The sequence below is a fragment of the Nyctereutes procyonoides genome, unplaced genomic scaffold, assembly GCF_905146905.1.
Source record: "Nyctereutes procyonoides isolate TBG_1078 unplaced genomic scaffold, NYPRO_anot_genome, whole genome shotgun sequence".
NCBI classification, from domain to species: Eukaryota; Metazoa; Chordata; class Mammalia; order Carnivora; family Canidae; genus Nyctereutes; species Nyctereutes procyonoides.
Window position 1 is genome coordinate 11,807,186 of NW_026575035.1, and position 25,951 is coordinate 11,833,136.

The 25,951-nt window shown below is 36.6% G+C and overlaps 1 protein-coding gene across 1 annotated transcript in view; it reads right to left on the reverse strand.

Moving 5' to 3' along the window:
* The window catches only part of PREX2 (phosphatidylinositol-3,4,5-trisphosphate dependent Rac exchange factor 2), a 283,936-nt gene that overhangs the window by 171,302 nt on the left and 86,683 nt on the right, over window positions 1–25,951 (reverse strand). The window contains exons 6-9 of the mRNA XM_055318289.1: window positions 25,173–25,334; window positions 11,388–11,521; window positions 9,783–9,886; window positions 1,048–1,197 (exon numbers count right to left, since the gene is read on the reverse strand). Of these exons, the coding sequence (XP_055174264.1) occupies window positions 1,048–1,197; window positions 9,783–9,886; window positions 11,388–11,521; window positions 25,173–25,334 (550 nt within the window). The remainder of the gene's footprint in view (window positions 1–1,047; window positions 1,198–9,782; window positions 9,887–11,387; window positions 11,522–25,172; window positions 25,335–25,951) is intronic.

A 25,951-nucleotide genomic window follows, 5' to 3' on the forward strand; every position in this document is an offset into this window, starting at 1 on the left:
CTGCATGCAGTCTGCTTCTCCCTCTGCCTGTGTCTATGACTCTCTCTCTGTCTCTCTCTGTGTGTCTCTCATGAATAAATAAATAAAATCTTTAAAAAAATAAAATAAAAAATAAACCCCACACAACTGAACATTGCTAGATCAAATACCTTTTTGCAAATCTTGCTAAAAATATGAAGCAGTTTTGAACCAGGACTCCTAATATGAACAAACTCCTTATTGGCATTATAACAATTTTTAAAAGTTAATGTATATCTAAAGTGTCTTATTCTATAATTAGGATACTAACATATTTGATCTAGAAATTTTCAATGTACTTTTAAATATATAACTGTTGAAGTCCCTACAGTACTGCTGTACTATTGAAGTTTGTCTCTTACGGGAAAACTCCATGATGATGCTTTAGAAATGGCAAGAATGAGGTGCAATGATAATTGAACAAATTTTAAAGCAAATGAAAATATTTGCTGTAGACTGACCGTTTGCATGTCTCCCAAATTCATATGTTTAAACCTAACACCCAATATGATGGTACTAGAAGGTAAGGCATTTGGGAGGTGATTAGGTCATGAGGGTGGAATCCCCAGGAATGGGCTAAGTGACCTTATAAATGAAACACCAAAGAGATCTCTTGCCCCTCTACTATGTGAGGACACAGAAAATGGCCATCTATGAACTGGAAAATTGCTCTCACTAGACACTGAATCTTAGGCCGTTAGCCTCCAGAACTGAGCTATAAACTTCTGTTGCTTATAAACCATCCAGTCTATGGTATTTTGTTATAGCAGCCTCAACAGACTAGGATACTATTTAAAAGACACTGCCTACCACAATGCATTATTTTACTAACTAAACAAGGTTTTTCTTTTCTTTTAGTAATAATATTAGAAGTATTCAAAATACTGTTTTAGCATGGGTCTTATACCACATGGGAAATCCAAGTGAATCTGAGTGCTTTTTTACTTTCTTATAATTTCTGCCCATTATCTGCCCTCTTACTAAGTTAAATCTTCATAAAGTGTAATAGCACCCAATTCATACACCTACCTTTTCGCCGTTCTCTTTCTTTCAAAATAGCTTCAAACCACTCATGCTTCTCTTCAGGTGTTTTTGCCATACACACAAACCATTTATTTTTCGCTGTGTTATGTATTTTCCATCCATTGACAACAATGTGTCCACTGCTATGGAAGTCAGCTGGAAATTAATGGGTAAAGGTGAACAACAAAAATAATATGTAATATTATATCAATACAATCATTTAATTCGTAACAGTTCCAAGATCACGGAATTCTTTAAAGTATCTTTATACTTGTTAATGAAGAATATAAAAACAAAAAATTAAGTATTTATATAGTAAATGCAGTCAGTTCTCAGGAACAGAACATTTCTAAATCATAACATTAATCTATTACATGAAACTGAACATCTGAACTTATTAACATTCCTTTCCTCTATGTCCAGAAATACTGTTAAAGTTCCTAAAGGAATAAAAGAACTTTTAAAAGGATTTTCATCTCAATAATCAGATATCTAAGGTGTCAGGTTCATTTTTTCTTTTTAATATTCCTTTGAAATATTATTCTAGGTTTCACAAAAGCAAACTATACTGCCACAGAACAATTCTCAGTGTTTAATGAACCACACAATAAAAATCAGAACAAATGAATGGAACATACCAAGACTGCATATACCTAATCTTCAATAAATGGAAAGGTACAAAATGCCAATCCATTATCATTGCTCATGATTGAAAAATATGCACTTTAAAGCCACATCATTCCATATAAGTGGCATGAATAGAAACAAAAAGGTGTTTTTTGTCACATTGTCTTTTTCTAGGTCTCACCATAATTTTGGCCGCACTGTCATGCTAGATTTGAAAATGTCAACAGGAAACTCTCTATGGCAGTTTTCTGCCTAATAGCAGGTAGAGAATAGTGATGTTATTTGTATCCAGCTTTTACTGTTATGACAGTCTGCAAAGCAAAGATTCCAAATGAATCCAAAATGAAAAGACCTATGACAAAGGCCTGAATCAGCGCCTGCACCAATTTAAAGTAACACTTTTTCATTCATCTCCCAGAGAGTCACTAAACAGTAATAGTAGACAGGAGGTCAGCCACAAAATGTTAAAGGTAGTTTAGAGAAATGACTTTGTGGCACCACACCTGCTTTTTGTTTCTTTGTTGTTTCTCAAATGGCCTATCTTATTTTGTGAGTTCTGAGTAGAGGCAGACAGGATTGACATTCATTGTCCCAAAATCTTGTCCCCATAGTCCTTTAAGCTCCAAAATCACCACACAGTATCTGTATTCAGATTAACTATTCCAAAGATGTATTTTCAAATGATCCTGTATAGTTGAGGGTATTTAAAAATTCCAAGTTATATTTGACCCAGGACAGACTTATATATTAGTCTATATATATGTGTGTGTGTTTGTGTGTGTATATGCCATAATCCCGATATAATAACAATAACAATTTCTGATAAAATCAAAACTAGCAGAAGATTTCCCCCATCAGGAAATTACAGTCTGTTTTTAAAAAGGAATTTTTATACTTTCCTTCTTACATTTACTTATTTAATTCCTGCCCATATCCTATACAAAGTAGCAGAACCTAGTAATACATGTCAGATAGGTAGCAATGGCATTAGTAAGAAAGTAAAAATTATTAGTTAATAGTTATACCAGAATGCCTTGTTACTACCTATAAAAATCACCAACTAAGACATTATGATAAACTGGTAGGAAAAAAAAGATTGAATTGTACGTGTCCACACACCCTCCTCCCCAAATGTATCACCTTATAGGGCCAGTATCACAAACAAGCATAGGCTTTTCAGACTCTCCCCTCTTCCACAATTAGACTGCGATTAGCTAAGTGAACCCAGAACGGTGGCTTAAAAGAGCCCACCTTCCCACTAGTCATTACCCTTTTAACCACCCAGGTAAAGAAAATCACAAGAGCCACATGCAACGTGCAGGAATAAAATACTGAACTTACTTTAAAATGAAGGTAATGTATTCTTCCCAGAGAACACCAACGAACACAAGTCTATGTGCTAGGGTGATGCTCCTGGCCCTGCACACCATATGCCCTGGGTCAGCCAGCCCTGTAACCTGGGTCTTCCTTTCTTCTCTCCCTGGATTATTTGAGCTTGGCCCTGATTTCTCCACACTCTGCTGACTCTTCTTTCAACATTTGTCATCAGGCCATTCCTAACTTCAGCTGGCTTTGGTAGCTCACCACTGAATCAAGTGAAAGTATGGAAGCTTGCTTTAGAGCTTCTCCTTAAACTGTCCCCACATGATCTAACAATACCATTTTCCACTGTGTTCCAGTATGGCCCTGCCACTCTTTGCTGCCTTCCTCCTAGTCCTGTGAATACTTATCTGTTCTTCAGGCTGATGCTCTCATCAAGCCACCCAGCTTGGCTCTCTGCCTCAGCAACTCTTTCTTCTCTTTAAAGTGTACCACCATCTTTCATGAAGACCTGCCTAACCATGACAACCTGTGCATTCAAACATCCCCTGGAAAATGTATGATTAAAATCAGAACCAGACAAATCAGCTTGCCTATGGCTATTGCTCCATGCACAGAAAGCAAGATCGTTAAGTGACTATAAAATCTGCTATGTCAAATAATAGGTTAATTGTATCAATATAATATTTTGAAGGAACAAGTTTATGTCATCTAATAATTTTAAATGAAAGGATAATGTTCCTTTTTAAAGTTTATGTGCTAGCCACTTTCAATCGCTAATTTAAAAAATCATAAATAATTTTTTTTTAATTTATTTATTTATTTATGATAGTCACAGAGAGAGAGAGAGAGAGAGGCAGAGACACAGGCAGAGGGAGAAGCAGGCTCCACGCACCGGGAGCCCGACGTGGGATTCGATCCCGGGTCTCCAGGATCGCGCCCTGGGCCAAAGGCAGGCGCTAAACCGCTGCGCCACCCAGGGATCCCAAAAAATCATAAATAATTTTAAACAGAGATACAAATATATGAGTATATATACATGTGTATATACATACAAGAGGTCTCAAAGTATAAACATCACATATCAGTTACCAAATTATCAATGTTCTGCAAAAGAAGCAATTGATTCTCATTTATTTTAAAATGAGAATTAGTGATATATAAATGGCTTCATAGTTTCAATCATAGCACAATTTTTAATAACTTCATTCTAAAAAATAAATTTGAATTAAACTTATTTATAAAAAAAAACAGCCACATAATGATCATGGAAAAGCCCACCAGTGCTTTTGCTTAGTAGAAATTTTAAAATATTTTTTAATGAAATAATTTTATTAGTGGCAAATGCAGAAATTTGCAAGTTTCAATGGACAAGTATAATTCTATAGGATGTGTTAAAAAGGAATAAAATTAAAATTGTCATTCATTAAGTGTAGCATATCCAAATTCAACAGTCTCTAGGCACTGATGTTTTTTCTAAAAAGAAAAATCCAAAGGGCAGCCCTGAACAACTCACTAATTACTTTGAAACTATGCAGTTTGCAGATTCCTCACTCTTAATTCAGCATAGTTTTACATAATGAGATGAGGTTTTTCTGAAACTAATACTACTATAACTCTCAGTGGAAATGCTGGTATCCTTTCAATGGTGTGAGTTTTAATAAGATGGAAGCTAGCCAACTACTCTATACTCAGGCTAGGAAACAGAAGGAACTGCCAGAAAATATTATTCAAAACATCAAGAAACTGATGTCTAAACAATGTGTTTAGCCCTTATTCTGGTGATCAACAGTGGGAATGAATAAATTTCTAAGAGAAATTTTTTAAATTGCAATTTACTCACATTATGAATATTTAATGTTGAAAAAATTACTTTATGAAATAAATCTTTGATTTCATTGAACAATAGAAGAAAATTTTCTAAAAAATAGAAAGAAAGAAAGAAAGAAAGAAAGAAAGAAAGAAAAGAAAGAAAGAAAGAAAGAAAGAAAGAAAGAAAGAAAATTTTCTGGCATCCAAATAGCAGATGACATTATTTAAGGCAAAAAAATTTTTTTAAAAAAAGAGGCTCTGATTTTTCCTTTTAAAAGTAAAACTAGCTCCCTTGACTCTTTTTTAATTCCCAAAATCACTTGGGAAATGTTAAGTGTATTAGGAAGGAACTAATATATAGCTTGATAGTCTTCTCAACATTGTAAAGTTATGCTACTTATTAATTAAGAATGTATTCAATGCAGGTTATACAACAATACTGTAGTTGTTAAGGTAACTATGCCTTATCTGTTTTATTGACTATTAAGTAACAATAAATACTATGTTATGTGGTGATAAGACATGAAGATAAAGATGACTATAATTCAGATGATTTTATTTAATTGAAAAAAGGATACAAAATTATAAATATCAGTGCTTAAGCATTTTTAAAACTCTATGCATAAGAAAAAATTGGAGGAAATATTTTTAAATTCCCATTTATTTCTCTTTAGATGGTGAAATTATCCAATATTTTCAACTTATTTCTCTGTTATTTCCAAATTTTCTTGAGAAAGCAAAATTTAATTTTAAAAAACCAATGTGCTCAGTATCTTTAAATGGTTTCAAATATTTATATTGAAAATGACAACTGAAATCTTTCTTCAAAAATATCTATTCATTTTAAAGAACACCTAAAAGAATGAAAATTTTCCATCTTACTCAATTCAAATTTGATCACTGTATTGCAATCTGCGGTTTGCCCAACATTGAACTACAGATCACATTTCTGAAAGGTCACCATTTTGTTCTCTGTCCAACTACACAAATAAACTAGTTCTTAAGAGAGAATACAAATGATCTGTTGCTACTTTTTGAATGAATTTCCAAGCATATACTATGAAAATTACCAAGAAAATGAACCGCAGAAAGTTCAACAGCTTTCCTACTTAGGTCTTAAGCTGGATACTTTTTAATGAATCATGTTCCAACTAATATCTCAGAAAGAATCTTCAAAGAAAAATTAAATTAGAATTCACTAAAAAGACAGTTGGATCTAGAAAATGATGGAATGGAAATTTGGCCATAAACTCAATGGTAACCATCTCCTTGCACATAAGAAGTAATAGACAACATGGGTATATTAAAATAAAGACAAATTTTTACACTTCTGTATGTCATATCATTGCATTATTTTTTTGTATTCTGAGATATAACTGATGTAATCCAAATCACTAAACATTTTAAGTAAAAGTATAATAAGGTTTATTTTTCAAAAGATTTAGATGGTAAAAAAAATGATTTAGATGATTACACATTGACTAAAAGCTCAGTCTCATTCCAAATGAGACTAATATATTTCTTCTGCAAGTCTTGAGCTAAACCAATGTGATCAGTTGTCTGATGGAGTCTCATACTTAGAAAAGCATTTTACTTATACCTAGAGCATACAAAAATACCTAGCATTTCTATAACATATTCAAATAGCTGGGGGAACTCTTAATTTTTTCATCAAAAGTTCTAAGTATGCTTAAAATATATATCTTGGTTAATTAATTTGTATTATTTATACCAGAATATGGCATAGTTGTTGTTTGTTTTTGATTTTGGCAATGAGCAGATTAGCCTGACAGCATTTGCCATCCCTCAAGTGACTCATCCAGGGTCCAAGTGTGGGAAAGATTTTGTCTATGGGCATCGATCAGCTCTACTGAGACCTATCAGCATCAGAACACCTATTCCGGGGGATCCCTGGGTGGTTCACTGGTTTAGCACCTGCCTTCAGGCCAGGGCGTGATCCTGGAGTCCTAGGATCGAGTCCCACATCGAGCTCCCTGCATGGAGCCTGCTTCTCCCTCTGCCTGTGTCTCTGCCTCTCTCTCTCTCCCTCCCTCTCTCTCTCTCTCTCTCATGAATAAATAAATAAAATATTAAAAAAAAGAACACCTATTCATAGAGTATAAAGTAAGAACATTTAAAACCTGAGCTCATCAAAAAAGAAATGGAGATTTTGTGATGGAAATAATGAAGAGGGACACATGGGTGGCTCAGCAGTTAAGCATCTGCCTTCAGCTCAGGGCATGATCCTGGAGACCCAGGATTGAGTCTCACATCAGGCTCCCTGCATGGAGCCTGCATGTACCTCTGCCTATGCCTCTGCCTCTCTCTCTGTGTCTTTCATGAATAAATAAATAAAATCTTTTTTAAAAAAAAAAGTAAATAACCAAGAAAACAAAAAAGGAGAAGGTTGGCATAGCACCCAGATCCTTTCTTAGAAGAAACAAACAACCAAAGTCAATCTCTATATTCTGATGCATCATCTCTCCACTGTTCTCTAGATGGTCCTTTTGACTTAAAACCCATCTGGAGCCTCTGCTTCATATTTCTCAAGTCATGGCCAGGGGCACCAAGGAAACCTCACTCCAACCCCAGCTTCGTATGAAACAGCTGGACAAGTTAGTTCTTCAATGTGGCCTCATTTCCATCAGTGGAAATGTTGATCTTCAAGATCCTATTCATCTTCAGAAATTCTAATTTTGAATTTCCAAGTCCTGGCTGAGGATATACACTTCTCCTAAAGACCTAGTAGACATGCTTATTAGAAAAGTAAATTTTCTTTGCAGGAAGTGAAAGGAAGGTATCCAGCTGCAGCCTAAAATTTCTTTAAGTGACCTTGTAGCAAGTATTTGCAGCCAAATTCCAGCAGTATGCTGCATGTGTATATTTAAGGAAGAAATAAGGCCTTCACCGAATACTACAAAGTGTAATTAAATTCATCATATTTCGACGAATCCCGAGCCTTGGAAGTTTGTGCCAACAGGTGCCATCAGATAACTTATAACTAAATATTCTGCAATGTCCTGCCTTCCACACTAATTCATATCTACCAGGGTCTGAGGCCTTGTTTCTATAACACCCCTATCTCCCAGGTACTGAGGTTCTGAAGGCTACAATCACTAAAGCACTAAAAGAACATTTTCATGGGATTGAATCCAAAGTCCATTTGCATGAAAGCTCCATCACTCCACACAGGCTCTCACTCTCCTACATCTGACACAGATATGCTGAAGATAGTATCCTACACCCATGTCTCCAAAGGCCCTGGGCTCTTAGATTTCTTTATCCAGTGTCCCAGTTTCCCACAGCATAGGAAGCATGATGAAATTCATCAAAATTTACCAAAATTCACTTAGATTACCAGTGCAGATGGTACAAATGGGGACAACCACACCATCTGGGGCAGGGGGAAGGAAGTGAGACACAGGAGCTGTGTGTCCATGAAAAGGCATAAAAAGGGAAAAGAAAAAAAAAAGAGAGACTAAAGCAATAGGGGACAGGTGGTTCCACCAGGGGGAGATAGGGCCAAGAAGAAACAGAGGGGAGGTTTGAGTATGCCTTCATCTGCCTCACTTCCACCCACCTCAAGTATAAACATGGGCTTTGGATATTCTCTTGAGCAATCAGGTTACTGAAGCAAGACAGCTGTTCACATTTAGACAGACAACATTCCTAAATGTCACTAGTCTCCTCTCAAAGCATTAAGATGAATTAATGCTACATTATAAAAAATATTGTGCACATCTTGCCATGTAAAGATAGCCTACTAGGTCTCACATGATAGGATGTGAGTACATGCATCTGTATTATAGCCTGCAGCACAGAAAGGGATTTTCAGCTGTGCCAGCTGTCAGACAGCTCCACGCCTCCATCCCCCGTCAGCCTGTGAGGAACCTCACCACAAGAAAACTTCGCTCCCAAGAGAGTACACCCGAATTTTGCTCATTGCACATCTTTTCTCCTTACCTGCAGCACTCATGCTTCACTATTTTTTAGGATGCTAACAATGGGTCAGAGAAATGGCACACAGTTGAGCATCGGAAAATTCGTATTCCTGCAGATGATAACCATTCTTCTCCTCTCTGGAGTAAGAGATGGCAACAAAGGTATGTGGTAGGGGGGAGCTGATCTGTGCCCCAACCCAGATTTAAATTCTCTATACATTTCTCTCTAGACATTTCTCTATATGGGAATTAAAGTCATTTACCAATAATTAATATATTTTATTTCATCTTGTCTTTTCTCCTAGAAGCATATCTTTGAAATTTTAATTAGTCATTGGGGAAAAATGTGATCCAATTTACTAGCCATTCATATTATAGATTAGTTTATCATCATATTATGTAATCTGATCTATGTATTTTTCGAATAGAAAATAACTTATTTAACCTCATTGTATTTAATGTTTGCGACTAATTGTGATTTGATAAATTTACTTGTCAAAGTCTGTATTGTATCTTCAAATCTACATAGCAAAAATGCATATATAAAATATGTAAAGTACTTAAAGTACTTTAAGCAAACACTTAAAATACAGAAACCACCCTTCCTCTAAGCAAATCGATACTACCTTTATATGCATACTGGCTGTATAGTCAAAACAAATCTAGTTGTCTATATTCTACAGTTAATATATTCTATGAAAAAAAATCACATATATACATATAAAACATAGTATTGAAGAAAATAAGTTCATTCCCTATTTTCTGCAGTCATGCTGGTGATACCAGGAACTGGGATTGTGTACGTCACTCCTATTCAGCTATTTCTTTGTTATCTCTGCGTTGAATACTAGTGTGTTTCAATCAAATGCAATTTTCTACTTTGCCCATAGTTCCCCTCTCCCTTGTCTCACCTTTCTCCTCCAACTGCTCTAACAAAGTATTTCTAAGCTCTAATTCACTGCAAATGATTATCAGGTGAGAAGTCTGCCTTAGGAGGGAATTTACTAATGGTGTTTCATTTTTAAAGTACTAATTACCTACCTGTGCCATCATCCACATTCTCCACTTCCATCACCTCTGTATTGATCCGGCCACGAAAAAGGTACCGATGTCCATCTGTGGATGCCTTGCTATTCTTCAACCGTCTTGTAATGGAATGAAAGCACAAAAACTTTGTTACTAAACTTAATAAAAATGCATTGAAGCAATATGATTTAAGCTATTCTTTGGAAAAATAAAACACACCAATGCAATCAATGATATCAAATATGAGGCTCCTGGTGTTTACTTGTGTCCTCCCATTCAAAACAGCACTGGTTGCTTTAGAAATTGAGACTTATGTACCAGCTTTTTAAAATTAATGTAAGCGGGTACCTGAGTCGCTCACTTAAGCATCTGCCTTCAGCTCAGGTCATGATCCCAGGGTCCTGGGATCGAGCCCTGCATCAGGTTCCTTCCTCAGTGGGGAGTCAGCTTCTCCCTTTGCCTCTCCACCCTGCTCGTATTTTTCTCTCTCAAATAAATAAAATATTTTAAAAATAATAAAACAAATGGAAGCTTTGGACTAAGAACAATATACAGTTGTTCTTACTGTGGATAAATATGTGCTTTTGCTCAGTTTAGAACATCAAAGGTACCAAATCAAAGTCTGACACAAGCTAAAAGTTATTTTAAAATTTCATTTGATTTCTTTCACTTTCATTTCTCATTTTTCAGTAACGAGCTGGTAATATCCATTTTTTCAAGCTCCCATAAAATTCAGTTAGTACTTATGACTCCTCTGCAAAGAAACTGTGCTAGAAATTCTTAAGTTGCGTGTTATCTAGCTGAAAATACTTTTCCTATATCGTTTCTATGATTTGAGAACTATATATTTCTTGAATAAGTCTCTTAATACACGGGACACCTTGGTGGCTCAGTGGTTGAGAGTCTGCCTTCGGCTCAGGGCATGATCCTGGGATCCAGGGACAAGTCCCACATCGGGCTCCTTGCGGAAAGCCTGTTTCTCCCTCTGCCTGCCCCCACCTCTGTCTCTCAAGAATAAATAAAAATTTTTTAAGTCTCTTAAAACACTTATAATCCTTCATCAGGGTCTTATTTATTTTTTAAATTGTTAAAAATAATCCAAAACTTTGGTGTTTCACACACAAAAATCAGTGTGGGGGAGGAGAAAGTGATACAAGAATCACTGAATCCATGTATGGCAGGGAGATAGTAAGTGCTGTAAATGAGAATAAAGAGGGAAAGCTAATAAGTTGAAAAGAGTCATGGCATGAATTTCAGATGCACTAGGATTCCTGAAGGAAGAGGAGGAAATGGCTGGGAAGCAGCAATGGGAAACACGGAAGACACACTACCTCTCCTACAGAGCCGGAGGCATGTGGCTTAGCAACAACAAAAAAAATTCTTTCCTCCAGAAGGTTCCTGGGGAGGTAGTGTTAATGAATGACAGGCACATTTCAGTCATGTTTGACAAGAAGATAAAGAGAACAATCAGAGAATAGGCTAAAGAGCATGTGAAATTGAGGAGATCCTGAGTTCCCAGGAGCACAGAGGAAAACTCTATGAGACCGATAAATAATCTTTTTTTTAATTTTGGGGGGATTAATAAGTAATTTCTGAAGTATTGCTTGTTTATCACCTTACCTGTGTTTCCTTTTGCAGTACACCAGAAGATTATCAAAAAGGAAAAACACCCGTTCTTGAATATTTCCAGAAGAAATTTTCAATAAGACGCCACACATGAGCATTTCAGTGCAAGTGTCGGTAATGTTGGATCCCTAGGTCAGAAAAAATGGAGATAATCTCTGATTACTTAACAGAAACATTTGTGCGTAATTCTTGTTCTCCTTAAAGTCTGTTTGTTTTTATTTTAAGATACAATATATGGACAGGATGCAAGTTCAGACACCATAAATATTTAGGCACTGGATGGAGGTCTCCTTCCCTTCTAGACTCCTCCTGGTCAGTCTCAGCTGATACAACTGCGGTTAAGAGATTCTGGGTCTCCTTTTAGCTCTCTTACACATGTATGGATATATACATATATCAAGATGGTGATACATGTTACCTGTGTTCTTTTAAAAAGTGATGATTTCAAACTGTTGTATAACATCCATGTCCCTAATACACCTCTCCTCCTCCTCTCTTTCCCTGGAATGGGAAAAGAACTCCATGGACACGTCACAAAGTACATGAAATTCTCTAAATTTTTGGCAGGCCTCAATTTATATATCCACTCCTAGGAGGGATAAAAGAAGAAGAAGAAGAAGAAGAAGAAGAAGAAGAAGAAGAAGAAGAAGAAGAAGAAGAAGAAGAAGAAGAAGAAGAAATTAATGGGGGAAAAAAATAAAGAGAGCAACCTTCCCTGGAGCCTTTGGAGTAGTTAAAAGTTAGCATAGGCACACTCATTCATTAAATAAGCTTTCAACGAGTGCTCACTACGGTCATAGGATTAGGGGCAAAACTACGTCTTTACACAAGCACCACCCACTGAGAGGAGCCACAAGATGGAAGGAGCCTGGTGCGCTAAAGATGGAGGAAAGCTGTGCATTAAAGCAGAGTACAAGCATCTAATCGTTGTGTGAGCTGATCAAAAACATCTATTTTGAGCTCTTAAAATGTGGTAGTCTATTTGTTTCTACAACCTAAACTATCATAACTAATGCATTAAGTTGGACAAAAAAAAAAGTTTTCAGTAGATAGCCATTAAGCATGCTCTGCAAGAATATTTCTATTTTCAATATGTCTGGTTTCTTTAAGTCCAGGAATAAATTTCTGATTTTTTAAAAACTTTTTATTTTTATTTTTGATATTTAAAACTCAGAACATTAATTTTAAATTGTGTATTTCCACAGTAATCATTGACATAGTTTTTCTGATTGCTTATGAAATTTTATTTATTATTTTTTTAAGATTTTATTTATTCATTCATGAGAGACACAGAGAGAGATAGAGGCAGAGACACAGGCAGAGGGAGAGGCAGGCTCCAGGCAGGGAGCCCGATGTGGGACTCAATCCCAGGACTCCAGGATCACACCCTGGGCAGAAGGCAGGTGCTAAACTGCTGAGCCACCTAGGGATCCCTGCTTATGAAAAAAATTTTTTTTAAGATTGTATTTATTTATTCATGAGAGACACAGAGAGAGGCAGAGGGAGAAGCGGGCTCCTCACAGGGAGCCTAATGTGGGACTCGATCCCCAAACCGGGGATCACGCCATGAGCCAAAGGCAGACGCTCAACTGCTGAGCCACCCAGGCGTCCCCCGCTTATGAAAATTTAAATCACAGTGACAAGTCATATATATCAACATGAAACTTCCCAAGTGGGAAGTTGAGAGAATGTGATCCTGTTAAGTATCTATATTACAAACACATTTTATTTTATTTTTTGTTTTTATGTTTCACTTAAGTATTTTGTTTTATTAAGTTTTTTATTTTAATTCCAGGATAGTTAACATACAGTGTTATACTAGTTGGAGGTGTACAATATAGTGATTCAGCAATTCCAGGCATATCTCAGTGCTCATCATGATAAGAGTACTCTTAATCCCCTTCACCTCTTTCACCCAACCCCTAACCAATCTCCCCTCTGGTGACCATCTGTTACAAACATTGTAGATTTAAGATATTTCCCTTCCTTTTTTCCTTTTATCATAAAAGTGGACATATAACTGGAGATCTATCAAAAATATACACAATTTCATATCCCTCAACATGTGATAATTAAGTAAAAACTGTCATCAAATATGAATATAAATTCCAATTTCAGTGGCAATGATTTTTTTATTTAAATACTATCCCTGCCCAAGAAAAACAAATTAACACAGAATACTTTTAAAAATGTAAACAAGGAGGGATGCCTGGGTGGCTCAGCAGTTGACCATCTACCTTTGGATCGGGGCGTGATCCTGGAGTCCAGGGATCGAGTCCCACATCGGGCTTCCTGCATGGAGCCTGCTTTTCCCTCTGCCTATGTCTACCTCTCTTTCTCTGTGTCTCTCATAAATAAATAAATAAATAAATAAATAAATAAATAAATAAATAAATAAATAAAATCTTTAAAAAATGTAAACAAGGAAACATCACATTGATTCTTGCACAGGGACCTATACAATGTTATAGAAGTGGCTTTATTGATAACAATTTTATGAAAGGTATAAAATACTTCATATTAGACTATTTCTTTTTTTTTTATTTTTTATTTATTTATGATAGTCACAGAGAGAGAGAGAGAGGCAGAGACACAGGCAGAGGGAGAAGCAGGCTCCATGCACCGGGAACCCAACGTGGGATTCGATCCCGGGTCTCCAGGATCGCGCCCTGGGCCAAAGGCAGGCACTAAACCGCTGCGCCACCCAGGGATCCCATATTAGACTATTTCTTACAGTAGCCCCAAAAAGCCAAGCAAGGAGGCTAACTTGTTATTTTATTAAAGGGTAACTGCAGATGTTATATTAATTTGCATATTAACCAGTCTTCCAATAAAGTTTCCAATATTAATATAGGTAGGTATTAGTAGATGCATTCCTACTTTACAAAAATATTTTTTTAAAGATTTTATTTATTTGAGAGAGAGAAGGAGAGAGCATGAGTTGGGGGGAGCAGCAGAGGGAGAGGTAGAAATAGACTCCCCACTGAGCAGGGAGGCAGACTCGGGGCTCGATCCCAGGACTCTGAGATCATGACCTGAGCCGAAGGCAGAAGCTTAACCAACCTAGTCACCCAGGTGCCCCCTGATTTGACAGAAATCTTAACCATATTTTCTGACCTGGTCGTGATTATAATCTTTATTAGTAAATATAAGAAGAACTTAAGGTAAATTTGAGCTAAGCATGGAGGCCATTTATTCCATCCTCTTACACAGTCTCACAGGAAATACCGTCCAAGCTCTGAAGAACTCACGGGAACTACTGTGTAAACTAAAAAGTGGATATATTATTCCTGATGATAAAAATAACTGACAACCACACCAAACGTTGCCATAAGTAAGGCCAACACAATCTCCCTTTGTAAACTTAACCTGTTTGGAAAGCTGTACCATAATCAGAAAGAATCCTGACAGAAGTAAAAACAAAACAACAACAAAAACCACAACAAAAAACACTCAACCAGACAGAGGAAGAGGACATGATTTCTGACCCTCACTGCTAGTTTCACCACTGCCGCTACCCCTGCCCCCTTGCCTCACTCTCGTCTTCCCGTGATCTGCCTGCGGGTTATTGGGACTGCTCTTCCCCATCAAGTTCTTGTTTGTTCACATCTTTTGTCTTGTCAGTGCCACAAAGACTTTCTGCTGAGGACAAGCTCCCCAGCTGAGAAAAACCATCTTCCATCCTGTGAATGGAGTGAACTGACTAGCCAGGCCATGCTAGCTAATGCACCAAATATTCTCATAGGTTTGGTGTTTGAGAGATTGAGCACTGCCCGTCAACAGCTGAACCTTTGATTTATAATAAAAAGACAAATTTTCTAGAAGGACACTCGTTTAGACCGTAGCATTAGACAAGTCAGAGGCATACCCGGGGTGCTAGAGGAGGGTCTTTGACAGAACATATAGACAGGGCTAGAGTTGCTTGTTTATGTACCAAGAAGGGAGAGACAGAGAGAGAAAGAGAGAGAGAGGATGGGTGGGAGGGCGGGAAAGAGGACCAGAGGGCAGAAATGATGCTCTTGGTGAATTAGAATTAGAGTAGTTTGTAAGCAATGAGCTAACACAATCTGCCACTTGGACAGGATCATCCATAGTCTGTCTCTCAGTGTGTCTCTGTCTCCTTGCTCTCTCTTTTCTCTGCTTCCAGTACTAACTACACTTCCAAATGACTCCTCAGATCTGTGGCTATGTTCGTGCCTTCTAACCAATGTAGAAAAGGATATTAGTATTTAATTTATACAAAGAATTAATAGACAACATATGTAAAACTCCCAGCACAATGCCCAGTACAGAAAAGCACTCTATAAAGGCTACTACAATTATCATCGCTAGCTCTTTTAAAGGTGATGACATCAAGCCCAACTATTTTGCTATGCTTCAAAGTGTATCTTCCAATACAATCATAATGGCATTCATATTATATTTTACTAAATCCTACTGAGATATGTCTATCATTGAGGTGAGTTGTCTTTAATATTTAACGGCAAGATTTAAGAATTAGTACAGTATCTACCTTTACCATCTTTTACCATAGCAATCTACTATCATCACATGAAATCTCTTCCCAGTAATAATTAAAGAATTCCCAGAGAATTGCTTATGTACTTAAAGGAATCTCTGTCAAACATATACATTTGTCTAAAAAACCTCATTCTAAAAGAATGCCTTGTAGCATTTCTCTTTATATCACGTGTATCTCGTAGATGATAAAGTATGACCATTCTGCTCTTGACTTACCATGATTGAATCTGTACATTATTTCTATGACAACAGAAATCTGTCGGGGCACCTGGGTGACTCAGTCAGTTAAACATCAGCCTTCCACTTGGGTCATGATCACAAAGTACTGGGATCAAGCCCCACGTTGGACTCCCTGCTCAGTGTAGAGCCTGCTTCTTCCTCTCCCTCTGCTACTCCCCCCAGTTCATGCTCTCTCTCTCACTCTTGTCTCTGTCTCTCTCAAATAAATAAATAAAATCTATTAAAAACATCTATCATTATTTCTATGACAATCATTAAGAATTTTTTAACCACAGATATGTACAATATTATAAATATTGAAGAAAATTTGATCAAGTGTATATACAGTCTTATGTATAGTATGATGTGCCTCTCACTTCAAATCCATCCCATCTACAAGTAGATACTTAATAAATGTCTCTTTTTAAATAATGTTCTGGTATTTTTTTCTCCCCACTACATGATAAATCTACCTTTCTCTGTAGTAAAAAAAAAAAAAATCTCACAACTTTTATCTTTAAAGTAAATAAAGGGATGCCTGGTGGCTCAGAGGTTGAGCATCTGCCTTTGGCTCAGGGTGTGATCCCAAGTCCCATATTGCGCCCCCTGTAAGGAGCCTGTTTCTCCCTCTGCCTGTGTCTCTGCTCTCTCTGTGTCTCTCATGAATAAATAAAATTTTTAAACATATATATATAAAGTAAATGAAATTTATTATATTTTGAAATTACGTGAATTTTTTTTCACTTATCTAGAAATACCAGGAGAGTTTGTGGGGTTAGGAATAAAGAAGTCAAGCTATAAAATTCACAGGAGAAACTGAAATAAAGTATGGCTGTGAGCATCAGATTGCTAGGTAAGAATCAGGAGCACTAAAGTCTATCAAAATGACGTCAGACAAATGAACTAGAAAATAAAAAATGTGGAAGCAAGAAAACAAGCCAGGCAGATCATCAGAAGAGAGCAAAGCCTCTAGGGCAATGGTTCTCTAAGTTTATAATTTAGAAGACACACCTGATGGGCCTATTAAAATTTCCAGGTCCCCGGCACTACCTTCAGAGATTGAAACTGAGTAAAGCTGGGGTAGGTCCCAAATCATTCCAGTAAGTGCTGATGCATTTGGACTTCAGTACACACCCTAAGACTGCTTTGGAGGCTTTGAGTACTTGAATCCAGGTGCTCAAGGGCACAGTATAGCAAACCTGCTGACATGGAGATAAGGTGGGCACAAGTCTCTGCCTGAGGTAGTCCTGACTGCTTACCAGGGCAGACTGGTGTTTATCACAGTAGTATGTTCACAAATATACCACATGGTCACCTGTGGTATATTTCATCACTGGTGAATATTCACTGAAACCTGCATAATGTTACATAACCTAGCGGGTATTTTATCTGCATTTTGATAATTGACACTAATTTTTAAATCTAGATATGTATTTTTTTTTTGCAAATCCATATTTAGTCATTGAACAACCATGTATGATAAACACTTTTCTCTATATGAATACTAAAGTCAGGATTTTAACTTTCTACAATACACCAGACAATGTGTTAAACATTTTCTTGTGTATAAATCTCTAGCAAGTTGGTTTCTGTTAAGTTTTAGAAAGAAAGAGGAGGGAGGGAGGAAAGAAGGAAGGAAGGAAGAAAGAAAAAGGAAAAAAAAAGAAAGAAAGGGAAAGATGTTTACTTAGTTAAGTCAGCTTTGTACACTGTTTCATCAGTCACCATGCAGATGTTGAAGGTAGCAGATTATTTCACTGTGGAAAAATAAAACTTAAAAAACTTGAACTATAGAAATACCTTTACAAAGACACAATTTCATGTGAGTGTGAAAAAAATACAGCCCGTGAAAATAAGCTACTTTAATAGTACAGTTATATATCACAGTCATAAACCAACATTTGAGAGGTAAGGTGTCAAAGAATTATTTTTAAAAAGTAAGAGGGCTTGCATAAATCATTAATTTTGAACTACCTTAAACCCATTACACATAATATAATATGTACATACACATATTTAATGCAGATATTTTTAAATAATATGTTTATCCATATGATTCCTAGTTCTGCTCTCTTAGCAATCCCTAAAAAAAAACCAAAATAATGTACTTTTATCATCTAGATGATTTATCTTTTTTAAGTTGTATTTCCCTTTAGAAAGCTACATTTATCATGTAAAATCATGCTTGCAATGAATTATATATAGAGAATTAAATACAGGAAAATCCCAGCAAGGAAGTTACATGAATGGTTCTAATCCTCACTGCTTTTATTAAATCAGGAAAGGAAGGCTGACAGTTCAAGGTGAGAAGTAACCATACGTAAATAACTATGACCAGGGGTGGGAGTCTACTCATTCAGTGCATCTCATTCCAAAACCTTCTCTTTCTACTCCAGCCTGTGGAAACCCATGTCATCCCTCTTCCTTCACCACGGCCCTGGCAGTGCAAAGGTGAACTTCAGTGAGGGAAGCCTATCTGTATATGTCCTTAGACAAAAGAAACAGAACCTGTACTATGGAAATCCATTCACAAAGACTGAATTTCAAACAACTGCACAGTGTTCAACTCTAATACGAGGAAGAAAAAAAAAAAAAACCTTGCATGGTATGTATTTGTGAACCATAAGCCAGAACAGGATGCTAAGGAGGATTAAAGAACATCAAAGTAGCAGAAAAATGAAACAAATAACGGAAGTAGGTCAGAATCACTGCTACTACCAAAAGAACCAAAAATATCAAAACATAGTGAGAAGTCACTGACAATTAATTACTACATAACTACAATATAATTGTATCTGCATTTAATTACCACCCAACCCACTATGTATCAGACACTGTCCTAGATGGGCAGACAGAGACCCAAGGCTTGAGATATGACCCCTGCTCCTGATACTAGTGGAAGAAACAAATATGTAAATATAGAATTAAATGCAGTGTGATCATTGCAATAATAGAGCATTAATAAAATGAGAATTGGTATGACTTAACAATGATGAATACTAGGGGCAGCTGTGTGTTTATGATTATATATGTTTATAATTAAGTAGATAGTTCATTCCATGCTGTGGTTTCAGGTTTCAATTATTCTCCAGGGATTTTCTTTGTCAAATTTATGAAGTATGCCATTTAAATATCGCCTTCCAATATGGCGAAGAGATCAGTCTGAAATGAATGGAGCAAACTATGACCTCCCTCATTAAGATCAGGACCTGGATTCAGTCCATGTTGGCAACACTCCTCACCAAGGGCTTCTCTTCTCATCGTGTGTACCTCATGGACAAGATCAGGAGGCAAATAATATAAGTCAGAATCTAATTTGTTAAGTTGAATAATTTTGATTCTATAATTTGAGGTATATAATCATCTGCTAATTATATAGTCAGCATATATGAAAAACTATTAAATTTTAAAGCACCATTACAGAACTTAATGCAGGAAGTATGATGAATTTTCATAGGTGGACAATTCTTAGGTGCCAAAGTATGCTTTCAAAAAATGACAACACCCAGAAAAGACAGCCAGAAGCATGTGTATTTATTTCTTTTATGGCTCCTTTTTAATTTCCAGTGTTTCTACAAACATTAAAATCATGATTTTTGAAGCACTGCAATAAGAACAAATCCCCACCTCTGAATAGACTGAATAAAAATAATATTGCTAAACCATATCTGGACTAATTGAAAGGTAAGTCAATTTATGTTAACAAGTTCTCTTAACATATTATATAAGGGTTTATTACTGATTCTTTGCAGCTATGAGATGGCAAAAATCATTATAAAATGAAACTACTCACTAATTATTTGACCCCATTGCTGGCTCTCCCTGCTTAATACCAGAGTCGAACTCATTCATCTTGTCAACTAAATGTTGAATGTTAATACCAGAAAAACACAGACTGCAGAGAGAAGGCATAATCTTGGCAAAGATGAAAGATGACAGGAGGCCTTGAAACTTCCCCTAATCATATGGAAAGCATTGACAGATGAAGATCTAACAGAGCTAGGCCCACTCACTGTGGAAGAAAAGAAAATTGACAAGAATGACAATTAGATGGATGTTTCATAAGAGAATGGTTTCAATATCAAGAGAGTGTCTCGAGAAAATGAATGAAGCACTTGAATATTCTTTCAAAAAAAAACTTTAAAACTACTAGAAAAGTTAAACATGAAATGAAGGATACCACCTCATTTTATCACATGATGCCATAAAATATGTACCCCACCCCCTGCAAGAGATTCAGCATTTGACTCACTCTTTTTAAGATTCAACTAATTAACTGAAGTTATAACCTAGATTCTGTCATATATTAGATAAAACAAATTAATAACACAAATGTTCATTTTACCAAATGCAGTCCCAATCCAGCTTCCCCGCCTCTCCCACTCAGTAAATTCTGCTCCCCTTTCTAAGTCGATTCACTTTCAATGGCCTTTTTCCCAAACTACTTATCCTTAAATAACAAGGTCATCTATATATCAACTCTGTCTCAAGGCAGTGGACAAATTTGTATCTACCAAATCTCCTTGTAGAGAAGAAAAAGGAAACAAGTTTCATCATAACCTCTGTTAGACTCACACTCATGAAGAGTGTGAGAGAACATGATTTGAAGTCAATACATTGTCAGACACAAACTTAATCATATGCAAAGCAGCAAATGGATGTTAAAATGGTCTTCTATCATTATATTTCTTCATGTAAGAAGGTAACCAAGGAGTCAAATTTCTATTATTTCTTTTTACTCTCTAAAACACAAAAACTCCTTTGATCTTATTTTTTCCAACACCTTCATATATTAATAATTCTGCCTCTTATCTTTTAATATAACTTTTTCAGATTGAGAGATCTACTCCAAATAGGCCATCATGGATGTAAAGCTGAATTACCAAGTAACACAATGCTTATTAATACTCCCCTGTTCATCACGACTCCGGAGATTACAGTTATCATTACAACACTATCAATCAGGCAAAAAGCAGACCAAGACTGAGAATGATCCTGTTCTATGAAATGAATCAGTGACTCTGATTAAACAGCTAATGAACTTCCTTTTCAAGTACACTGATCATTGCCCTACAATTACCTTCAGTAGAATATCTTGTGCAATGTTTTAAATGATGGATAAGACATAAAACTGAGATATAATGAATTACACTAATAAGAGGCAGGACTTAAAAAATGAGCAATTAAACTACACATCTTCTGTGATGGAGGTCACTATGTAAATGCTGACAAAAACCTAATTTCTATAATCAATTTAGTTTTAAAGGGCAGGTTATCAACTTAAAGAATTAACTGAATTTTTGTCTGGGTGGATATAATATTACACAGTGACAACAAATACAGGGTTTAGAACCAGGCTGTCTATTTTCATATTAAACTCTGCCATCTGTTAGCTATAAGCATTTGAGGTGAATTATATGGCCTTCATCTTTAAAATCTGTGTAATGGGGATTAAAATACCTCAGCAAACTGTTAAAGGCTCACCAAGATTGTGTACAATGGATCAGCCTTTCCTCAAAAGGAAAGGGGATGATTGGCAACCAAGGACCCCTGACCTCCCCTAAACAAATTTACCTAGGCAAGATTAGAGGAATCTTAGGTTTTGATCCTAAATCTTGAGTGATGTAATGTAAGTGTGGAAAAACTTATGAGAAAAAAATTGAAAATAAAAAAATTATTAGAGCCTATTCATTTTAGGTAGGGCACTGATGAGCCTGCCTACCACCATGGAGAGTATAGCTTTCTTATTGATTCTGTGAAGTACTCCTTATCTTTTAAATTAATGTTTCTTTCAGTTTCTGTGGCTTAGAACTATCTAACTTTAACTGAAGTGATATAACATTGTCAGTAGACAGGTGCATATATTAGACCAATGGGAATTTCTCAAGGGTAAAATCCTGCCACTGAACCAGAGCTTTAAAATACTACTCATTGGGCAGTCCCGGTGGCTCAGCGGTTTAGCGCCACCTTCAGCCCAGGGCCTGATCCTGAAGATGGGGATAAAGTCCCACATTGGGCTCCCTGCATGGAGCCTGCTTCTCCCTCTGCCTGTGTCTCGGCCTCCCTCCCTCTCCCTCTCTCTCTCTCTCTCTCTCTCTCTCTCTCTCTCTTTCTGTATCTCTCATTAATAAATAATTTTTTTAAATCTTACAAAAATAAAATAAATAAAATACTACTCATTTGCATAGCATTTTACAGTATTCAAAGCACTTCTACTTATTTCCTTTGACTCCTGCAATAACCTACACTGTATGTAGGAGAGTCTGATGTACTACCCCCAAACTAAGGGTAAGAGCCTGGATTAGGGATGAAGTATGCTCAAAAGCCAGGTTTCTGCACTAGGTCATCTGATTTGGGAACCAAAAATTTCAATCACTTGTCTACCTAAACTCAACATAAAGGAATGTAATGATAATTTACAGCACAAAATACTAGATAGGTTAGATACCTGACAGATTTTACTATAAAAAACCTTCATTTGTTTATGGGAGAATAAGACCCTGGATAATTAAGTGAAATAAATAATCCACCTAAAGTAGAAATAACACAAATTCACTGTGTATCAGAATCAGACCCAATTCAAGAGATTTTACTGGAGCAAGTGTTTCGTCCGTAAGGTGATCCTAAAAGGCCTGCATGAGGAGGTCCCAGCAAAGGAACTAGACAGGGAGCTGTTTCCCAACCTTAGCTCAAGGTTTCTCACCTCACAGGCTCTCTAAGGAACTCTGTTCTTGGCCCACATGCCACCTGACATCTTCCCTTGGCCCTGTCCTAACCCCACTAGAGCTACTCTAAACATATATAAAGTTGTCTGCAAGCTGAACAGTAATCCTTGTTTGCAATTCAAAGAAAGCTCTTTAACTATCCCCCTTCCCTCCCAGGGCCTGCCTTCATCCCTCTGTCCTGTACATGTCTGGAGTCCTATCAGCAGTTTCTCCTAAGCTTCCAGGAAGGAACCAGAGCCCTCCCCCTCTCTCCAAGGTGGTGGACTGACGTGGGGAATCAAGTTCTTATCACAAGTCACCAACCAGTTGGCTGGGTCTTCCTCCAAGCTGCATTCCCTCAACATCCCAAAAACCTCTAAAGCAGCATGCCTATGTCTTATGCAATCATATTCAAATCCTACTCAAGTAGAATCTGCATTGCTGCCCTTTTTGGGACCCAACACTTATATGATCTCCTCTGTGCATTCCCGAACTGTAGTCATATCTGAATTCCTGCAGCTCCTTTCCTCTATCCTGATGCCCCATCTTCCTCTTGCACCCCAACTGTTTGTTGTAAATACAAGGCTGGGGGGATTGAGGCACCCACTGTTATGAGCTGTATATGACACAGTATGATCCACACATTCTTCCTTTGAGTAACTGGCATGCTCAGTGAAAGAAATATCAACACTTTTCAAAGAATCTCTTAGTTTAGGGCCCCGGGTGGTCAGTTGGTTAAGCATCTGCCTTCAGCTAAGGTCATGATCCTAGGGTCCTGGGATCAGGCCCCATATCAGGCTCCCTGCTCAGTGGGGAGTCTACCTCTCCCTCTCTCTCTGCCTACCACTCTGCATACTAGTGCTCGCGCTCTCTCTCTCTCTCTTTCTGTCTCTAATAAATAAATAAAATCTTGTAAAAAAAGAATCTCTTATTTCTGCAGTAGATTCAATTTTTAGGATATACATGAGAAGGAACAAAATTATGAAAGATTCCATTTCCCTAGAGTACCCAGAAGAATCTGTGAAATTTTGTTTTGGTAAAAGTTCTGGCAGATATAAATGAAAAACCCTGCAATTTAAAGCAAGTTCGGATTCTCTTCCAATGTTTGAATGACAACAGAATGACAAAAGCAAACTTAAGTCCATTTTCCTCATCTCAGCAGGATAACCGCTCCCTAGGAAAGGAATTATCATCATGAATCAACTGTAAAACACACAACCATTTTAATTGACTGAAATAAGTAGCATTCATGCTGAAATAGGAGGTCACCCTGGACACTTGAAATCAAAGAATATAGATGAGGAGAAAGCTTAGATCCCAGCTAGTATTTGAAAAGTTTCATGGTAAAGAGTGGATAAATAGGGGAATTCCCAGAGGTCAATATTTGAGATTTCTTTGCAAATCCAAATGGATATAATTTTAGATCTAAATGGGAACTAACATATTGAAGATATGAAACAAATTAGTCAATTATAAAGACCTAAAAATAAAAAGCAATCCACTAGAATATGTGTGACACATTATTTGGTTGGAAACATTTTAAATCTTTATACCTTTAAAAAATTAACTTCTTACTTTATAAAAATAAGTTATCCTAGTTGAAAGCTCATGCTCATCTCAATTAAGGCAATTTATAAAAACAAAATTTTAGTTTATGCTTTAATATGCACTAAAATAAAATAAGGTTCCAATCCCATGAAATAATGGGGATTCAAAGTTACCATAGATGAAAACATATTACAGATTCTGAATAGAATCTGAATCACTCTTCATTTGTTTTATCATTAAAAAAATCGTTCTCTAATGAATCATAAATCCATAAAATTTTTCATCTCAAATGGACCTTAAAAATCATATCATAGACAGTTCCTTCATTTTAGAAATGAAGAAATTCAAATTTAGAGAGATAAAGTGAGCTTAAAATGAAATTCATCATCAAACACCTAATTTAGAATCTGAAAATAACAGTATCACAGAACACGTATGGAGTGTTATTCCCCTTCCTTACTCTCCTAGGTTCTGGCTCTGTACTTATTGACCAAAGAAAGACAGGAAAAAGGATAATCAAGGTGCACAAATACTGAAATACCACAGCTTATAACCCATGCAATATTAGATGACTCTATTGCTTTCAGGTTGACATTAAGTCAATTAACTGGCACTTTTAAGGTATTTAAAAATAATAATGACAGCACTTTATGGAAATCGTTACAGCCCTGTGGCATTATCTGGGAAAACGACCATTTATGGTTCTATCCAGTGTCAACAATACTACACACAGCTTAAGACACAACAAAACTATTTTAAGTTCCATTGTTGAGTAGAGTGAATGTACCTCCCAGCCTTCAATGTGAGACTGCCATTCCTCTAAAACTTCTAACTTCTCCATCTGCCTCTTGGCCTCGTTTATGTTAGAACAGACAGCTTTCATGGCTTGGAGGGCTTCCATCACTGCTGCGTAGTCACTGTGTTTCCTTGGAGTCCGTTTCAGCAACTCCTGTTTATACACAAAAAGCAAATCACCCTTTGATCTTCAGCTTTCTGGTACAGCAGGTTCGGACTGACCAGGAAATGAAACTGCAGAGATCGTGAGAGCCACTTTCAGAAGTGACATCACAAACTCCACTAAGATGGAGATCAAAAACAAGAGGTTCAATCAATGAATATGCGTTACCCTGATACACATTTTGGAGCTCCTTTACTTCTTTGCCTTAAAATTATGTTGTTTTTAAGAAATAAATTAGGTTTATCCTTTCAGATTGTCAAATATCTCACCTGCAGCATGTAATTTTTTTGTTTGACCTCTGCTCCAACAGAAATAGATTTTTTTTATGTTTTCTTAGAGTCTTTAACAGAACATTAAGTCTTTAAATAAATATGTCCCATAATTTCAAAAACAATTTATTTTTTTAAGATTTTATTTATTTACTCATGAGAGATTACAGAAAGAGGCAGAGACACAGGCAGAGAGAGAAGCAGGCTCCATGCAGAAAGCCCAATGCAGGACTCTATCCCAAGTCCCCCAGTATCACACCCTTAGCCAAAGGCAGACGTTCAACTGCCGAGCCACTCAGGAGTCCCTCAAAAATAATTTAAATGCCTAATTTTCTAACA